The sequence below is a fragment of the Eufriesea mexicana genome, unplaced genomic scaffold (assembly GCF_001483705.2).
Source record: "Eufriesea mexicana isolate 0111107269 unplaced genomic scaffold, ASM148370v2 scaffold794, whole genome shotgun sequence".
Classification (NCBI taxonomy): Eukaryota; Metazoa; Arthropoda; class Insecta; order Hymenoptera; family Apidae; genus Eufriesea; species Eufriesea mexicana.
In genome coordinates this window covers 941,308-955,113 of record NW_016908953.1, presented here as the reverse complement: position 1 = coordinate 955,113, position 13,806 = coordinate 941,308, and the positions used below count along the sequence as shown (strand labels likewise).

Sequence of the window (13,806 nt, the reverse complement as noted above, 5' to 3'; positions counted from 1 at the left end):
CTATCGCGAAAATAATTCAATAGTCTTTCTTCTGCAGTGTAACCACGCGTAAGTTCTGTAACACAGTGGCTAGAATCGAAAGACAATGAGAAAGCTTATCGTACGCATCCGACCAGGTTTCTAGAAGAAGAACAAATCGATTTTTAAGAAACTTGCTGAGTGACAGGTTTCTTAAAAGGTACATCGGTCTTAGACACACACCAGGTGCATGCTCTCGTGCGCGGTTTATAGCAAAAAGCCAAAAAGAATAAAAAAAAAGATAAAAAAAATCACACTATCCTTTCACACATCCGAACCCAAGATTGTAATCGACTGACTAGCTTTGTGGTTTTTTAGGTTCAATGCGCTAGACCCACTCGCTCCAACTTTTCTGATAGTAAAACTAGAAGATAATTACTTTCGGATACCGACGTCGCTGAGCGTGTTCATGATGAAGGAACCGCCGCCCAACGAAGAAACGAACGTTCAGTCGTCGAAAGAGAGTGCCCAAACGACGAAGACGAACGAGCCGGAAGAGAAGACGAAGGATAACGCGAGTACAAGCGACCCCTTCGAAGATCTCGACGACACGCCGTTGGATTTTCGGAAGAAGCAAGAACAGGAGAAAAACAAGGCCGGCAAACAGGTGTTGAAAAAGAAGCTGCACACCTGTGAGATCTGCTACGCGACGTTCGATCATAAGAGCAAACATACCAGGCACATGTACAAGCACAGTAACTCGAGGCCACACAAATGTGCCATTTGCGCGAAGGGATTCAAGACCACTGCTCACCTGACCAGGCATATGGAGGTCCACGACGAGCCTGTAAACCTACACGCGTGCAGCCTCTGCGACTTCAAGGCACGCACCAAGCCTTATCTGAAGATCCACTATATCAGAAAGCACACGGAGGACTATAATTACAAGTGCGAGCAGTGTGGGAAGATGTTCAAGGTGCAGTCAGACTATACCACCCACGTGAAGGACCACGACACGGAATCTTGCGTCTGCGACATCTGTGGCTCTTCTTATCCTAGCAAAAGCTCGCTCTACTTTCACAAACATTACAAGCATAAGACGAAGGTGAAGAAGTTTCAGTGTCAGACTTGCAAGAAGAAGTTCAAGACGCAAAAGAACCTGGACAATCATATGGAACTGCACAAGATCAAGTATGTCTGTGAACAATGCGGTATGGAATTTAAAACGAAATACGGCCTCACCAAGCACCTGAGGACACATTCCGGGGAGAAGTCTTACTTGTGCGCGATTTGTGGGAAAACCTTTGGGTGTCTCAGCTCTCAGAAGATTCACCTGTTGACCCACGTCGGTGAACGGCCTTACGTCTGCGATATCTGTGGTCAGAGCTTCACGCAGAGATCACCCATGATGCTGCATCGCAGAAAGCACCCTGGAGTACACCCGCCACCCCCACCCATTAAGATCACGAACCTGCTGCACGGTGTACAGGACAAAATTATCGTGAACAAGAGCAGCAAGTAACGCGTGAGTCAGGTGGACCGTGTGTAACCACAAACACTTTTGTACATTTTTTTACGTAACGTTAGAAGTCGGAGGAATACGTGATCGAGGGCGTTCCTCTCGAACGATTGTTAACGGATTAGTTCGATTCGAAACTGTTAACCGTGAAATTTTTTTGGCGAAGCATTCTGTGAGATAATTAAGTGTCCTCTGTTAAGTCAGTGGATTTTGAGAGTTTTGTAAGAAGCTTTTTGTGAGATCGAATTGCAAGTACTCGATCGTTACGACTGCACCGTGTTCGTCACGCTACTACGTTATACGTAAGTTTTCTTTGATCTTTGAACAAGTGAATTTGATTGAATGTGATAAATAATTGCAATTATGATATACGGCATAGTTTGCAAGATGACTTTAGATTTTTAAGAAACGCGATGAAATTGAAATTGAAAATTCTTCGACCAAACCGTTGTTAATCGTGCCGCAATGAATTTATATCATTGGATTATAGTATCGGAGTCGAATTCATATTATATTATAGTATTGGAATCTCAGTGGTTTTCTGGTCGCTTTTTGTAATTCGTTTAGATTATTTTTCTCCCGTTTGTTCGTTTAATCACCTCTTTTCGGTGATTCATAGTCACGGTAAACTGTGCTGATAGCGTTTATAAAATTTGATTTCTCTTTGATTCTTTGTTTGTAATACTAGATGATGCGAAATTATCCTTAATCTTTATCGAAGTTTTGTTGGGAAAATTTAATTTAGGTGAAGTCTCGAGTGTTAATTCAAGCGAAGTATTCATCGGAAAACTGTGTTTCGTTGAAAAAATAATCCCTTCGCTTGGAGAGTGATATATACATGACATTTGACACTTTTATTTGTGACAATAAAAATGTTGATACTTTGATTAATCGTCAGATCTCTAATTCTATTTACTTACAGATATAATCATCGCGATATTTGATGTTCGTTACCTTCGATTCGTTTAACAAACTAATGTACTGTACAGCATAGGATTAATGTAATATACAAGATGGGGATAAGAATCATTTTTTAATACGATGTTTTGGTTAACGGGGCTAAAAATTCACGAAAATGTGAAGGTAATAGCTGGAGGTAGTACCGAAACTTTCCAAAATCGAGGTTTTGTAAATCGAGAACTTATACAGAAATAGCTTTTATATGTATATGAATTTAAGTATAACATAAAAGTTGTAATATAGATATGGATATTCTTACGAAAGAAATTTATATGGCTTGTAAATTTGAAGAAAGAAATATATATATATATCTATATATAAGATTATGTAAAATACCTTAGTTTTTATGGATTGTATCACTGATATTGTACAGAAGAATAATTTTTCAATGAAGAATAACCCTCCTTGTTAATGTTTGATGTATACTAATTCGATATTTGTTTCTTTTTAGCGGATGAAGAAACTGCAAAACTGCAATCTTCTTCATTTTTCAGGTTTATAGGTGATTATTTTTCTCTGCCTGATCTCCGTAGAACTTAATAGTATCGCATGAAATACAATTAAACGAATGTTATTACTTTAACACAGGAAACATTTGCTATATAACAAGGAATTATTTTAATTATCTTCTTAATTTCTTTTCAGTAACACACATAAACATAGCTAACCCATTTTTCGCCGGCTATGTAAGACAACCCTCGCAGGAAGAAAACACAGTTCGTTAATTTCTATCCTAGCAGATATCGATACTCTGTATGTTCTCCACGAAATAAATACACTTCGCGAGGTCTTTCCTCCAATTAACAAGATTTCTTTTTTCATTTTTAGGTCGACACCGCGTGATCCGCTCGAGCAAACGTACCTCGTCGTGCAAAATGTCGATAAGTACTTCCTGCTACCCGTCCAACACAACGTACCGACGCAGAAACAGCAGGAACAGGTACCCACCGCGCCGGAAGTGAACGTTAAGACCGAAGTGCAGGAAGACGTAGCTCAAGAAACACGTGAACAGCCACCGGCCGAGGGACTCAAACTGGACGACAGGTCCCGATTACCTCCAGCATTACCTATTCAGCTACCTTTACAGTTGTCGCAGTGGTTGGACCAGTATTCCAGTTCAGAGGACACGATGACGAAGACTATGGGCACCGAGAAGATATTCACCTGCGACTACTGTCCAAAGGCCTTCAGGCAAAAGTACTCTCTGCAGAGACACCAGGCGACTCACAGCAACACGAGGACCTTCGAGTGTTCGGTGTGTCAGCAGTTGCTGAAGACCAAGAGGACACTGCGATTTCACATGATGCTGCACGAGGACAGCGGTAAGATATTCCAGTGTACCGACTGTGGCTTCATGTCGAAGAGGAACCACAGTCTGAAGCGTCATCAGATCAGGATTCACTCGAAATACTTCAATTACAAGTGTCCACATTGTCCGAAGATGTTCAAGCTGAACGCCGACTTGAAGAGACACCAAATGAAACATGTAATCGCGCCGTGTTACTGCGAGGTCTGCGGGAAGATGTATCAGAACGAGTTCTTCCTGCGAGTGCACCAAACCATGGGCAAGAATCGCAGAACCACCTGCTGTGTGCGTCGTGAACTGATTAAAAGTAATCACGAGGTAACGGAGTATACGGCTGTGCAGAATGGAAGGATCATAGTGAAGGCAACGTCTGCCAGGAATAAGAAGGGCGACGTGAAGCGAGTGTTCAAATGCTCACAGTGCAAATGGCGATTCAGCAGTTGGAAGTTACTGCGCAAACATATGCAACGGCACTTCCTTAGCTATAACTGTGAGACTTGCGGTGCTGTGTTTAAGTATAAGGCCTCGTTTCTGAAGCATCAGGATTCACACAAAGAGGAACAGTTGTAAATTGTACGAGAAAAGTAACTTTATTTTTGCAGTTTATTTCAAATTTTTTTGTTTGTTTTTTATCTATTTTTATACATATATATATATATTTTTTTTTGCTTTTTTGTTTTTCTATTTTTAATAATACCAAACGTGACTGAACAAATAAGTTGGTATTACTGTTATTGATTGCGAGTAGCAATACCCTTTAAAGTTATGTATAAATATAAATTAGGTAACATGCTTAAAAGGGAACATTTATTATGTACAGATTGTTTATTTTTTTTTAGAGTCTAAATTCAACGTTGATATAGTATTAAAAATCGAAAATCTTTTTTGTTATATACAAATTCTATTTTTATTTCAGTTGAAAAATTTTTTTTTACATTTAATAATAAAAATAAATGTGAAGATGTTTGTTAAAAATATAAGAGATATTTGTAATGGTTATACGTAAGTGTTTGAGGATTCATTCTAAGTACAAAATAAACGTATAATAAATAACACTAATTTTGTTTCTTATACATACTTTGCTTTGTGTATTTTAGGAATTCTTTTGTGTTCTTAGTGTTTGTTTCAAACGAGCCCAAGAATTTCAGTGTTACGAAGAATTGAAAATAATACACAGTGTATAAAATGTAAGTATTATAATACAAAGTAAATTTTTGTAATTACACATATTGCATAATTTCCAGGTCAAGAAGAGAAAATATCGGTGATGTTTAACAAATATTTATAACCAAAGAGCAATTTACTTCAAAATGAAGTCACACGTAGGTATAAGGTATAAGGAAAATACATATTAATGGATAAGAATTTGAAGTTTCTAATAATATTTTTCTTTTTAAGAATCCAGGATCAACCATGCTTTCCTTATGGAAAGGAGTGTACGAAGATTTAGATCAAGACACAATTATTAAAGTTTCTTAAATATTTATTTTACATATGTTCCAGTGGTAGATAATTAATTTGTATATATATATATTTATAAGGATCTTATTTTTTCCATCTAATGGAAAAAATCAAAATGTGTATTTTTAATTTAAAAATTGATTTTGGTTAATTCGATTACGAAGACAGAGAAGAAGAAATCATCGAAGAAATTGTATTTAAGAAACGAAAATAATGATCGTAATAAGATAATGTTCTGCAGTATAGAATTCTAGTAAATTCCAAAGAAAAACACATGGAAATGTGTTTGTTCTTGTATATGCATATACAAGTAACGTGATTTTTCAACGTTTCATTTCTCATTTTTCCAGGTGAGTCTTCTTTTCATTACTACGATAACTTGCCTCGACTCTATCATTAATTTCCTTAATTTATAAATATCATTTTATGTAATATAATAATGATCGAACTGAGTATGCAATCGATTAAGGTTTTTATTATACGAAAATAATTTTGTAATTTTCTCTAATTCATAAATTTTTCAGTTGTAATATAATTATTATTATATCTAAATGCTCAGTGTCTGAATTTCCATTTCAGGTGCATATTACATGCAAGCGTAACACCAAGTTTATCTTCTCATGTGACGAGTGAAAATTCCATATAAAGGTGGATAACATGAAACTCGAATTTATGACTTTTACGACATCACGGTGGCGAACAGTGTTTCTCTGTATTACCTGAAGAATTCAGATTACACTGTGAATATCACCTGGTTTTACTATTCCATATGCAAGGGAAAAGGCAGTAAGACAGAAGCAGAAGAATGACAATGAATATTGTAATTGCAAGAGCAGAATGCAGGAAATATAATGTGATTATAAGGAAGAAGTTGAACGTTTTGTAAAGAAAGTACAATTCACAAGGGATAATGTTAACTAGTTATTGGGTCGTGTAACGTTTATCAATTTACTTGTGCTACTGATTGATATTGATATTGTGCTATTTGGAATTACTAAATTATTGTGATATTTCTGTTTATTAATCGTTCAAGTTTTATTGTGTTTCGTTTTCCGTTTATGAGCCCATCGAAGCTTTTTTTTTTTTTAATTTTTAATAAAGTTTATCAACCAAGCTTTTGTAAGTAATGAATTTCATTATATTTATTAATACCGTTATGTTATATGTGAGACAAGTACCTTAAACAAAAATTTGTAGTCAGAATTTATTTTCACCTATTTTACAAATTATATATCTCTTACATGTGAAGAAATGAACAATTTTCTACGTAAATATTTTACATTATTTTTGAATGAAATACTAGCTGTTAAATACTCGACTAGAAACCATTATCAAAAATAATGTTTTACCAAAAATGAATAGAATACGTATTCAAGAACCTACGCATAAATTGTACGATTACTTCATTTCCATTCACGTGTCTCAACTTCTGTTAACTGAAAATATCGGAAGTTTCTATAAGTTTGACAGAGGAAGAAAAACAAATGCACCATAAGTTTGTTTAATATATCCCAAAATGCTGTGGAATAAATTTCCTTCACTGATTCATTTTATTCGTGTTTTAGGGAGTCGACGCTGCCTTTAAGATTGAAGAACGAAATCATCGTTGGTGATCAAACGAAAGAGCAGTTAATAGCTTTGCACAAGTCATCAAGCATTCTCCAAAGAAGAATCGCGTTTCAAGTCTTGAAAAATTGCAAACGCGGAGGCAACTGGCGTTTGAAGCCTTGCAACCCTTCTGGTTGCATCGAAACGAAAAATATTTCTACTAATTGCACAAATTTCGAGCGAAGGAAGGTAAACAACGAAGAGAGGAATTCATCGAGAAATCCAGCAAGCAAGAAGTTACAGTTGAATTCGAACAATTGTTCAGATAACTTGCACAACAACGAGAAAGATTCTACGCAGCAAGAAGACTTGTACAAGAAACTTCACGATGGCACTTACACTTGTGATATTTGTCAGACGACTTTCGAACAGAAGAGCAAAATTCTTCGCCATATTATCAGTAAGCATAGTTTCCATCGACCCTTCAAGTGTTTAACTTGCGATAAAACGTTCAAATACAAATGCGACCTGAAGGCTCATCGACTGGTCCACCAGGACGTCGATACCAGTTTGTTACATTGTTGTGACAAATGCGATTATCGTACAAAAACAAAGAACAATCTCAAGTCCCATTACATCAGGAGACACACAGATGATTATAAATTCGCATGTGAACACTGTGGAAAACGCTTCAAGATGGAATGGGACCTGAAATTCCACATTGGAACTCACAGCAGTTCCCAGCATATGTGTGATATTTGTGGAAAATTCTATACGAGTAATTATTCTTTGTATAAGCACAGAAAAGTAGCCCACTTGAACGAGTATAAGTTTCAGTGTAAAGTTTGCAATAAGAGACTCTTGACGCAGGAGAATTTGGACAATCACATGCAACAGCACAGTAGAACGTACGAATGCAAAGAATGTGGAAAGGTATTTGCCTCGAAAAGGTATCTAGTAACACATATGACTACGCATACGGGTGTGAAGCCATATACTTGTCACATTTGTATGAAGAACTTTCGAACGTCTCATATGAGGAACACGCACTTGCTGACACATTCCGCGGAAAGGCCACATATCTGTGATCTGTGTGGGCAGTCCTTTAAGAGGAGATACTACATGATAGAACACCGAAGGAAACATCCTGACGCCCATTTGTCCTCGCCTCCTGTGCCTCTTGGGAAAAAGAAAGGTATCGCTGATTTGGAAGCAGAAACTGTCACTGATTTCCAAGCAGTGATTCCTTTCTACCATAACGATTAGTACTTAAAAACGATAATACTCCTAATGACTTCATTTGTTTAGATTTCTGTTCTTACTTTTGAATGCTTTGATAGCATTTTTATTTAGAAAATATTTTGTGCCATTTTAATTTATGCCATAAACGACTGCGCAAATCGATCTGAGATCGATGAAGCACGACTGATGCAGATAGAGTGTGTGATAAAGCGTGAAATAATATGGTAGCGTTTTGTAACACGAATAGCACAATTATGTGGTGATAAGTATGTAGAAGACTGTAAAACAGCTGGTATATACAGGATGAAGTTCATAAAGTATAGGAAGTGAGTATTTTCAAGAATGTTGAATAAGATTATACAATTTTACCAGTGTTGCTAATATTTTTGAAAATATTTACTTATAATTTTTTGTATGCTTCATCCTGTAAATGCGATTATGTAATTATTTTTGTATTTATTTATCTCAATTACGTGTCAGATAACACACTCTTCGTATTTCTCTTTAATTTTTTAATTTTATACGATCATCATACGCAAGTTCATATATTTTACTCACGTTTCATGCAAAATCGAATACGAAGGCAGCAATAAAGACAATGTAATCATCAAAAAAACGCTATAGTGCGGAATAAAAAAAAAAAAGAATCACCCCCACTTTTGTGCCTCGCAAATCTCACATAGTATAAACTTCTATTCAGACACACAATCGCATAGAAATCCATAAAGACGACTTAGATCAGCAGTAAGTAACGTCTGTGTACCGAAATGATAAACTAAATGCCTCGAAAGTAATCATTCCCTTTCAATTATGTTTTAGAGAACGAGTCTGCAGTAAGAAAGTCCTCACTACGGATTCCTCTGGTCGATTCATCGTTGGAAAAGATTCCATACCTATGCAGCTTTGGCAGCACGTCGATCCTAATGGTAAATTGCACTACTCATTGGTACCTGCGTCAGATGGTGGCAAAAAATTTCAAGAAAATTCCAAAACCACCGTGACATCCGTGAAAATGGAAAACATGGAGCAACAGAATAACGCGAGCCATTACGCTGACACTTTGATGCATTTATGCGAAGTAGCCATCGACTTTTGCACTTGTGATAAATGTGGCATGAAGTTTCCCATGCGGAGCATGCTGAGTAGGCACAAGATGTCTCATAATTTCAATTCTTGGCTACGTAGAAAACGATTGAACGCTGGACATCGATTGAAGGTAACTCCAGGAAAACAGGGTAAGCAGGCGCAATCGCAGAGACCATTGCAGAAACGGAAATACGATTGTACATCCTGTGATTTTAACTGTAGTAAAAAGTCCACGTTGACTGTTCATATTAGGAAGAAACACAGATTGTCGGCAGTTAAGGAAGATTCGAGAAGAATTTTCTGTATAATTTGTAATCGGAAATATGACAGCCAACCCAGCCTGAACAAACATATAGAGAGTCATAGAGATAGGAAGACAAATTATTTTACGTGCAATAGTTGTAGCTTTGCGTGTAAGAGAAGCAGCACTCTAGTTTCTCACGTAGTGCGAAATCATCAGAAGAGTAATATCGAAGAAACCTATTCAAAGAAGAGGTGCAAGGTGAGCAAATACAATAACGAACCTTTAGAAAAGGAGAAATCGCAGGAGACCTGTTTGCAGGATCAAGACAAAGACAGCTCGATCGTTTCGAGTACACTGTCCGAATTTGAATGCAAAAGCGAATCTTCAGTGACTACTCGCGCGAATAAGAAACAGGGCAAGAAGCCTGTAGAAGAACAGTGCAACCTATGCGACTTTAAATGTTCAAAGAAGAGCACCCTTTACTCGCACAAGCGGCAGCACAAGATCATGGACATCAGTGAAGTATATTCGTGTAACGAGTGCACATTTAAGACCAACAAAAAATCATCTCTGTACTCGCATATAAAAAGGAAACATAAAATACCAAAATCTTGTACACCCGATGGCCAGCCACAATTGTTTTACTGTAATCAGTGCGACTACAAGAACAAGAACAAATATGAGCTGAAAGTGCACGTGGCCAGGAAACATACGGATGATTTTAAGTTCTCTTGTGAGACATGCGGCAAGAAATTTAAAGTAAAAGGGGACTTGACTAATCACATACGCTTCAGCCATAAAGAACAACCAGTTATCTGTGATGTTTGTGGAAAGACATGTCTAAATAGTAACTCTCTGTACGTGCACCAGAAATTTGCACATTATAAAGCTAAATATGAATGCCAGGTATGTAAGAGGCGAATGGTGACTCAGGAAAACTTGAACGAGCACATGATCAGACAGCATGAAAAGAGGGAAAACGTGGTTTGCGAGGAGTGTGGCAAGACTTTCTCGAGAAATAGTAGATTGAAAGTCCACATGAGAATCCATACCGGTGATAAACCGTACACTTGTACCATATGCAACAAATCATTCGCTCGTAGAACAGCGTTAAAGCAGCATTTGTTAATTCATACTGGCATCAGGCCATACGTCTGCGATATTTGTGGTAAGGCGTTCACGCAGAAGCCTGGATTGATCAGTCACAGGAAATCTCATCCTGGATCGCATCCTCCGCTTCCAAGAGTGCTGATCGACCATATACTGAACAACGTGATGAATAATTGAGATTACTGTTTATATAGACAATTAAGAAAGTGGATAATCGTCTATCTGTGAAGTCAGGACGAAGAACAAATGTACAATGAACAGTCTCGTGCAATTAGCTCTTTATGATTTATACTATTATTAGCGATTAAAGGACTATGTAAAGAGTTAAGTTACATCTAAGGTATTACGTGTATACGATAGCTTATCGTCTGTATTATTTTTATAGTTTATTAGCGTTATTACGATACGTGATAGAGGTTTAATGTTTCTATAAATGGAGTCTCTATATATGCATCACCGTGGTGTGTTTTGAGATCATGCGTCGACTATTCGAATTTTTGTTCCACTTTCGATTACTTGCGTTAAATTATTTGTAAAAACGTGACTATCCCGTTCACATTGGTAATAGCATCATTATTGGGCAGTTTCGTTCATTTATAACACACCAAGTGTATATAACTTGCATATCTGTAAAACACATATTGCAAGATCTTTTTTATGTAATATATCTAACATTGATCAGAAACTTCAATGGTGTTGAATTCAACGATAACATTCATGACATTAATCTTCATTACAGCTTCATTACAGTGATATTTTTATTAACGAAGCAGTGAAGTTCCTTTATTTCATCACTTGACTGGTATTATGTTACTCGCTAACAATTATATAATCGAACAAATTGTCTGCAGTTATAAGTCTAACACGTTTCTTCATTCTTCGTATGGAAACCCGGTTTTAGATTCACTGTGGTCAAGTATAATTCATAATCGTATGATCACAATGGTAAAAATAATCATGTATCAGAATTAGATTTATGATATATTTAAAAACAAAGAAAAGTACTCAGGCGACAGAGAACGGTCGCCAGTTGCCGACAATAATAGTACCTTTCTCAAGTACCTAACTGACTGTTCTGTACTTTTCAGGATTCAAAACGGGGATGGACGTTTTATATACGGCAAGGAATCGATTCCGATGCAAGCATGGCAAGTAGTCGACGTTGAGGGTTGCCTCTACTATGCCTTCCTTCCAGCAAATCAAACGCCAAAGCTCTCAGAACGCGAGAAAACGATCTCAAAGTCAACCGACGATATCATGAAGAACAGCGAAGACTCGGACGAAATTTTCATGATTCCAGCCGAGGACGACATGGGTGACAACAGTATGTGCGCGATAAAAATAAAGAAAGAGGATATGGATGAAGTTTCATCCGCGAACGAGGAACATTATGACGACACCAAAGTATACGCTTGTGAAGAGTGCAATATTTGCTTTCCGGTAATGCAGATGCTGAAACGACACAGAAACGCGGTCCACGAGCAGGCTCAACGTTACAAGTGTAAAGTTTGCTTCAAGATATGTCGTAGCCTGGTCGCGTTCAAGATGCATGTAGCCTTGGAGCACAAAACAGAGGAAGAAGAAGTAAAGGACGCGGAGAGTCTGACTTATGCTTGCAACTTTTGCAACTATGAAAGCACCAACAAGTCTACCCTTCACTCTCACATTAGCAGGAAACATTCGACGAAACGTATAAGCAGGAGAAGAAGCAGTTACAGGTACACGACCGAACCAGAAGAGTATTCCTGTGATGTTTGCGAGTTCAAATGCCAGAATCGACGTAGATTAAAAGAACACCTAGAACGCAAACATGCGTCGGAGTATAAGTACGACTGCGAATATTGCGGGAAAAAGTTCAAGGTAAAGGGCGATATGAGGCTACATGTCCGTTTTAAACACAAAGAAGGACCTATAGTCTGCGACGTCTGTGGGAAGACCTGCTCGAACAGTAATTCCCTGTACGTGCACCAAAAGTGGGCACATTTCAAGCCAAAGTACGAGTGCGAGATCTGCAAGAGACGTATGGTCACTCAGGAGAACCTCGACCAACACATTTTATTGCAACACGAGAGACGAGAGAGTTTTGTCTGTGAAGAATGTGGCAAGTCATTCACTGAGAATCACCGATTGAAACAGCACATGATGACTCACACCGGTGATAGACCATACGATTGTCACATTTGTGGTAAAGCCTTCGCACGTCGCACAGCCTACAGACAACATTTGCTCATCCACACGGGCAAACGACCATATATCTGTGATATTTGCGGTAAAACGTTCACGCAGAAGCCCGGCCTGATTTGTCACCGGAAATCGCATCCCGGTGTCCATCCTCCGTTACCAGTTGTCCACATAGAACATATCCTTAGCGACTTCATGAAGAAAGAATGATTATACTGCGGGACTAAATCGAGTGTGTCGTGTACATTTGATGTTGGATTGACGTTAGGAATGTGGAAATTGTTCTTAAGAAGAGGATTCTCATGTTCTCTCCATTGAAGATTTTACATTAGCTAATTTAAACAAATTTGAACTGTTGCATCAATTGTGAAGTCAGTCGAAACAGAGAGTTAGTCTTCCTCGATTCATTCTTAATGGACTATATCATTTACCGTCTTAGCAAACTGTAAAAGGATCAAAGCTTAAATCATTGTTCGTGTGATGCTATATAATTTTGATTATTTAATTTTTACAATTCAGATGAATATTAAGGTTGAGATTTTCAAGCATTTAATTGCTCGTACTCTCACCCATTTCCATGTACGTATCCAATGGGTGGAAGTATAATTTTTGTATGATTCGTCGTTTAATTGATATTAAATAATTAAGCAGTTTTTTGTAGAAACAAGTCATTTAGGGATCAAATAGTTAGATTCGACGTCTATTGTGAAATATATTGTATACAAGATGAGATTATAAGAATTTATTTTGGGCACAATCTCATGGCAGATATATATTTTTCATGACTAACGTCCAAAGTTCTCACTCGTAATTGTCTATGATTATTTAAAATAAAACAAGATTATTTGCAATGCGATTGAAGATATACTTATTTGTATAATGTAATTAATTAATTAGTCTAATGGATATTAATAAGTATACTATTCGTCTAACTTAAGTAGAATAATCTTTGTATCTTTTTTAATATTATTTCTCTCTTTTGAATTAAATTATTTTTCATACAGTGACAGACAGTGAGCTAACATAATTTCTATATAAATATAAATGAATATTGATTTAAATTATCATGTCAGGTAATGTGAATGATGTAATTTCTGTTTGTATGAAATGTATGAATCTGCAAGTAAGTATCCTATAAAATCTGTTTTAAATGCTTCAGCAAATAATACTATTTAATATTAGTGTTAATGT

General features: G+C 37.0%; 4 protein-coding genes across 4 annotated transcripts; all 4 read left to right on the top strand.

Annotated features, from left to right (window-relative positions):
• The first annotated feature begins 430 nt into the window (after positions 1-430).
• Positions 431-1,480, top strand: LOC108546803 (zinc finger protein 557-like). The gene has a single exon (XM_017899061.1). It carries the CDS (start codon positions 431-433, stop codon positions 1,478-1,480), a length of 1,050 nt encoding a protein of 349 aa, XP_017754550.1.
• A 1,038-nt stretch (positions 1,481-2,518) lies between these two features.
• Positions 2,519-8,018, top strand: LOC108546802 (zinc finger protein 836). The gene is made up of 5 exons (XM_017899059.1): positions 2,519-2,605; positions 3,129-3,190; positions 3,266-4,028; positions 4,071-4,309; positions 6,770-8,018. Exons 1-5 carry the CDS (start codon positions 2,519-2,521, stop codon positions 8,016-8,018), a joined length of 2,400 nt encoding a protein of 799 aa, XP_017754548.1.
• An 805-nt stretch (positions 8,019-8,823) lies between these two features.
• LOC108546816 (zinc finger protein 391) lies at positions 8,824-10,611 on the top strand. Its single transcript, XM_017899074.1, has one exon. The coding sequence runs from the start codon at positions 8,890-8,892 to the stop codon at positions 10,609-10,611; it is 1,722 nt and encodes a 573-aa protein (XP_017754563.1). The 5' UTR covers positions 8,824-8,889.
• A 960-nt stretch (positions 10,612-11,571) lies between these two features.
• Positions 11,572-12,825, top strand: LOC108546801 (zinc finger and SCAN domain-containing protein 12). Its single transcript, XM_017899058.1, has one exon. The coding sequence runs from the start codon at positions 11,572-11,574 to the stop codon at positions 12,823-12,825; it is 1,254 nt and encodes a 417-aa protein (XP_017754547.1).
• The last annotated feature ends 981 nt before the right edge of the window (positions 12,826-13,806 follow it).